Here is a 6,000-nt window from a genome sequence, read left to right as displayed (position 1 = left end):
TATATGTTGACCTTCCAAGCCAAGATAATTTCTCACTACTGTACTGATCTCATCCTTTATTAAGAGAGCTACTCCATCTTATTTTCCTTTTTGCCTATCCTTCCAAAATGTCAAGTACCACTGAATATTATTCAGTTCCCAGCCTTGGTCACCTTGCCACCACATCTCTATAATGACTGTTAGATCATACCAATGTATTCCATATGTACCATCAATTAAGCTATCTTGTTACGAATGCAGAATGAATTCAGATAAATAACCTTAAATTTTGCCTTCTTGCTGTTTTTCCATATTCTGACCCTATTTGCTGGTGCATTCTTACATTTGTACAGTCTGTCACTTCCTATCACACTCTGGTTATCATTGCTCATATCACTACCCTGCACGATTGCCCTGTCCTTTCTCTTTAATTTTCTAAATTTCCCCTCATCTGAACCTTCCCACCCACCTGTCACCCAGCCAACCTCATATCCATGCTCCTTTTATTCTGTGGGCTTCAATTTTCCTGGCAAATCTATCATGTGACTCTTTATAAAATGCTCTTTGGAAGAGCATATACACTTCATCAACCACATTATCCTCATCAAACCTCTCTGTTACCTCATTAAAACTCAATCAAGTTAGTTAAACACAATTTGTCTTTAACAAATCTGTGCTGTCTTTCCTTAATAATCCACATTTCTCCAAGTGGCTTATAATTTTGTCCTGGATTAACATTTCTGAAAGCTTTCCCACCACTGAGGTTAGGCTGATTTGCCCATAATTACTGAGTTTATCCTTACACCCCTTTTTGAACAAGGGTGTAATATTTGCAATTCTTCAGTCTTCTAGCACCACCCCTGTACCTAAGGTAGATTGGAAAATTATGGCCAGTGCCTCCACAATTTCCATCCTTACTTTCCTCAGTATATTCGGATATATCCTATCCGGTCCTCGTAACTTATCAACCTTAAGTACAGCCAGCTTTTCTAATACCTCCTCTTTTTTAGCCCAGCCTGTGTTTCAACTACTTCCTCTTTCAATAAAGGATTCATTTAGTTTTTCAACTTTGCTTCTGCCTCTATGCGTAGATTCCCTTTTTGGTCCCTAATCAGCTCCACTCTTCCAATTACTACCGTTTTACTATATATATGCTTACATAAGCCTTTTGGATTCCCTTTTATGTTAGCTATCCGTCTCTTCTCATACCCTTTCTTAGTCTCCCTTTTTTTTTGCTTCCCCTCTGAACTTATTTATAATCAGCCTAGTTCTCATTTGTATTATCAACCTGACATCTGTCTCACACACCCTTTTTTTGCCTCACCTTATTCTCTTTTATCATCCAGGGTGCTCTGGGTTACTTGTCCTACCTTTCCCTCTCATGGGAATCTCTTCTTTAAAGGCAGCCCATTGACTTATAACAGTTTTGCCTGCCAATCTTTGATTCCAATTTACCTGGGCCACATCTATTCTCGAAAAACACACTGAAATTGGCCCTAGTCTATATTCAAGCCTTCTGAGATTATTACACTCTGTTTAGTTACCATGGATAATTAATATTTGATTAAACACCGTAAAAGGAAGGTTTACGATGACTGTAGAAAAGTAGAATGCATTGTTCAATGTTCAGAATATTCTGATGTTTCTACAATAAAGGATAAATTAAAATGATAAAGTAAAATAAAAACAACTAGAAATACTCAGCAGATCTAGCAGCATCTGTGGAGAGTTAATGTTTCAGACCACCTACATTTTCTCTTTTTATTTCAGATTTCCAGCATCTGCTGTATTTTACTTTTGTATTATATTAAGTTGTGCTGAAACTTAAATAAGTTTATAGATTTAATAATATATTTTGTGGTTACATGCTGCATTTTGCAACAGAAGGGCTGCCATGTTTTTTTCTTACTACTAAGCAGAGCACCATGCTACACAAACTAAACAGACCTTTCCTATCTTTTTTCCAATCAAGCACTGGGCTGTAAACTGTCTGAGCGGTTTTAGCGCACCGCACCCTGGGAACTGTAGTCCTCGACCTCTCCTCGGTGCTGAACATTGAGCGGCCTGGCCACACCGCCTGCACTCCAAAACCCAGGGTGCTCTGGGAGAAGGGCACATGCGCCCTAGCTTCGCGCTGGCTGAAGGGAACAATAGGGACAAGGCGCCGTCAAGCTTTGTCGGCTGAGCTGTAGTTCGAGAGGTGTACAGGATTTTAATTTTTAGTCAAAAATTATTTTCTAATCAAAAACAAACACGAAATTTTTTACCCAGAGTTGAGGTAATTGGCAGCCGTTCAAAGACCTTTTGAACGATCATTCGAACCGCGGTCTTTTACTATTTCTTTCCTTTCTAGAATTTTCCATCGGCGGCTGCTGGGAAATTTTCGGAGTGTGTGTGCGCGTCGCCACTTTTCCTGTGAGTCGGAATTTTCCTGCTCTTTTCTTCACAACACTTGTCAGGCTGGGGGGTCAGATAGCGGCTTCGTCTCTCTCTCTGTTACATGTGCGTGCGGGACAGTGTTTAATCGATGAAAGGTAGTGTGTGAGAGCGGCCGCGTTAACCGGAACGTGTTGCTCCCGCCCGCCTGCCTCCATCCCCGGTGCGAAGAGTCGGCGCCTCTCCGCAGTGTGGCTCCGCGGCTGCTGTACCGCAGCGGGCGGAGGCATACATGGCTGCCCTCCCCATCCCGAACACTGTTCTCACCGCTACCACAGCAAATAATCGAGCGCCCTATCGCCATCTGGTTAAAATCGCGACTTGGACAAAGTCGAATGGACTCGGGGATTCAGGATTTTGTTCTCCAAGTGGGTTTAATTACCGGTTTACTTTCTGTTGGTTTGGCGGCGGGATACACGTACCAATTAATCTGTTCTTGCTAATGATTATAAACGTCGTATCTTTTAAGTGAAGAATCTCATGTTTGGCATTTTTTAAAATATAAGATAGTTTTGAGTGGTGAGGATGATTGTGCTGCGAACGGCTTGGCGGGAGGCTTGGTGAAACCGGCACTTCAACGCGCCCCATAGTGCTGCTGCTGTTGCTGCTGGCTTTAGTGTAAACCTAACTTGTCGGGTGACGCCGGGATTGACGGGCAGTTGGTTTGTCCAATGGGCGTTCCGATATTTAGCACCATGCTCCGGAACAGCCAATAGTCGCGTGGGAGGCGGGGCGTCAACGGTAAGTTAGGTTGAGGGAAAAAATCCTGCAAAAGGGAGAAGAAAGTCGATGGCTAATAAAAGATGGAAGACTGAATCGTGGTGATGCGAACATATTTTTGCCGATTGTTGCTACATTGTGGGAACTTAATACATTCGATAATAGATTACTAACGAGTGGCTTGTACTGTAGCAATTTTTTTGTTTGAAACCTTCAGCTGGCAAAATTACTAAGTATATGTTACATTGAAGAGCACAGTGAGTATTTAAATGTTATAGTAAAGCTGGATTGTATAAAACAGTTAAATCAAAGGCAGAAATACTGGATTAATATTTTACAAAATCTGTCATAAAACATGTTTACAGAAGACCTACTTAATGTCTAAATTTGTTCATCATCTTAAACATTTATGTAGCTGATTCTTGCACAACAAAATGCCTAGGCATTTGACCAAAATTAGGAGTTAAGCTTGGTTTTGCGATAACTAAAACTAGACAAATCTTTGGACATTAAGTTTTGGAGAGTGCAGTAGTAAGGCAGTTTTTGACTGGAGTTATACGGCACTTTGGAAGAAAAGCAGTGAAACTGGTCTTGGGTGTCTTAGATCTCAGGAACTTAATATGTTTGAAGCTCGAGTGCTTTTTTTGGTGTCCAACTCCTTCTCATCAGTTTACAAGTTTCCATATATCTGCAGCTTTTGTTTTCTCAGTAGTTACAAACTCTTGCCAGTGTTGCTTTTGAAAGAGTTTAACTCATTTGCAATGTGTACATTGTAAAGTTGTAATTCTTTCCCCCGAGAAACATTCTGTTTTTAGAGGGAACATAGGAACACTGATGGTAAGAAAAATAATGGTATCTCTATTAAAGAAGAAAATAGAAAAAAAATCTAGACACCAAAAATATGACAAACAGTCAACATGAATTTGAAAGGGAAAGTCTGGCATGACTAACCTAATTTTTTGAAGAGGTAACAGAGTTGACTTGGGTGATGCAGATGATGTAATATATCTAGTTTTTCAAACGCCTTTGATATTTTACTACACAAAAGACTAATGATTAAGGTGATAGCATACAGAGTTGGGGGGCCAAATAGCTGGGAAAAAGACAGTTTAGAATTGCACCTAAAGGGAAGCTGTTTGGAGTGGGTGAAGGTGGGAAGTGTGATCCCACAAGGATCAGTGCTGGGGCCACTGTTCACTATTTATATTAATGGTTTAGACTTTGGAATTCAAAACAATTTCTAAATGTGTGGACAAAGCCAAAGTTAATAAACTTGCAGAATGGGCATATGATTGGAAATGAATTTCAACATTATATGATTGTATGTAGGATATTTTGGTAAGAAAAAGGAGGAAGTCACATATTACTTAACAAAGGGATCTGGGAGTACAATACACAAATTGCAGTGAAGGCCAAAAACAAACTAAATACTCAAGTTTATTCCTGGGGGAATAGAATTAAAGACTAGGGAAGTTTTGCTAAAGCTATATTACTACTTAGAACATATTTGGAAACCTGCATGTAGTTCTGGTCACCATATTATAGAATATAGAGGATTTAAAAAAAAAAAGCATTATACAGAACTATGAAGCTATACCCATTGGAAAAGGATGAATAGGCTGGGTCGCTTCTCTCTGGAAAAGAGAAGGTGATATGATAGCGGCCTTTTAAAATTATGAAAAGTTTTGATAGAGTGGATACAGAAAGATTATTTGCATTTGTAGGGAAGAGCAAAACTAGATTGTAAGGTAGTAACAGAAATAAGATATTAGGAGGAAACGGCTTTTACCCAGAGAATGGTGAGAATGTGAATTTGCTACCATAGGGAGTAGTTGAGCCAGATAGTGGGAAAGATAAGGTGAAGTTAGACAAGCACATGTTGGAGAATGGAATAGAAGGTTATGCTGAGAGTCTGGTAAGAAAGGTTGGGAGGGTGCTCAGATGGATCATAAACACCTGTGTGGACTGCTTGGGCCAAATGTCCTGTTTCTTTGCTTTATATTCTTATGTAATCCTATGTAACATAGGACCAGGAGTTGGCTATTTAGCTTGTTCATGCCATTCAATTAGACCAAGCTGACCTGTGCCCAAATTCTGCATGCCTGCCATTCCCCCATATTTCACTACTTTGGTTAAGAAAAATCTGTCAGACCACAAATGTAAAATTAACAATTGATCTAGCTTCAATTGCTGTTGGTGGAAGAGAGTTCCGAACTTCTTTTGTCCTCCATGGGCATCCAAGTTTTCTAACTTCATGCCTGAAATAACCAGCTCTTATATCTAATATCTGGCTATGTCCCCTAGCCTTTGATTCCCCAGCCAAAAGAAATAGTTTCTAAGATAAAAGCAAAAAACTGCGGATGCTGGAAATCCAAAACAAAAATACCTGGAAAAACTCAGCAGGTCTGGCAGCATCTGCGGATAGGAGCACAGTTAACGTTTTGAGTCCGAATGACCCTTCAACAGAACTAAGTAAAAATAGAAGAGAGGTGAAATATCTGGCTTAGAGGGGGGTGGGTGGGACAAGAAGAGCTGGATAGAGGGCCAGTGATAGGTGGAGATAACCAAAAGATGTCACAGACAAAAGGACAAAGAGGTGTTGAAGGTGGTGATATTATCTAAAGGAATGTGCTAATTAAGGGTAGAAAGCAGGATGAGCAAGGTACAGTTGGCCTTGTGGAGGTGGGGTGGGGGGAAGGGATCGAAATAGGCTAAAAGGTAGAGATAAAACAATGGATGGAAATACACTTAAAAATAATGGAAATAGGTGGGAAAAGAAAAATCTATATAAATTAGTGGAATAAACAAAAAGGAGGGGGAAAATCGGAAAGGGGGTGGGATTGGAGGAGAGAGTTCATGATGTAA

General features: G+C 40.1%; 1 protein-coding gene across 13 annotated transcripts in view; it reads left to right on the top strand.

The window, feature by feature from the left end:
- Window positions 1-2,111: 2,111 nt before the first annotated feature.
- The window catches only part of LOC144684536 (general transcription factor II-I-like), a 188,307-nt gene continuing 184,418 nt past the window's right edge, over window positions 2,112-6,000 (top strand). For 3 of the 13 annotated variants that reach the window (XM_078548413.1, XM_078548415.1, XM_078548411.1), the window contains exon 1: window positions 2,442-2,783. In XM_078548413.1, coding sequence (XP_078404539.1) covers window positions 2,648-2,783 — 136 coding nt within the window. In that variant the 5' untranslated portion in view covers window positions 2,442-2,647. Of the gene's footprint in view, window positions 2,395-2,440; window positions 2,784-3,183; window positions 3,393-6,000 lie in introns of those variants that run through there. The other 10 variants (XM_078548414.1, XM_078548416.1, XM_078548412.1 and 7 more) reach the window with 7 other exon arrangements.

The sequence above is a fragment of the Cetorhinus maximus genome, chromosome 9 (genome assembly GCF_964194155.1).
Source record: "Cetorhinus maximus chromosome 9, sCetMax3.hap1.1, whole genome shotgun sequence".
In the NCBI taxonomy this organism is placed as follows: Eukaryota; Metazoa; Chordata; class Chondrichthyes; order Lamniformes; family Cetorhinidae; genus Cetorhinus; species Cetorhinus maximus.
This window is presented reverse-complemented; position numbering and strand designations above follow the sequence as displayed.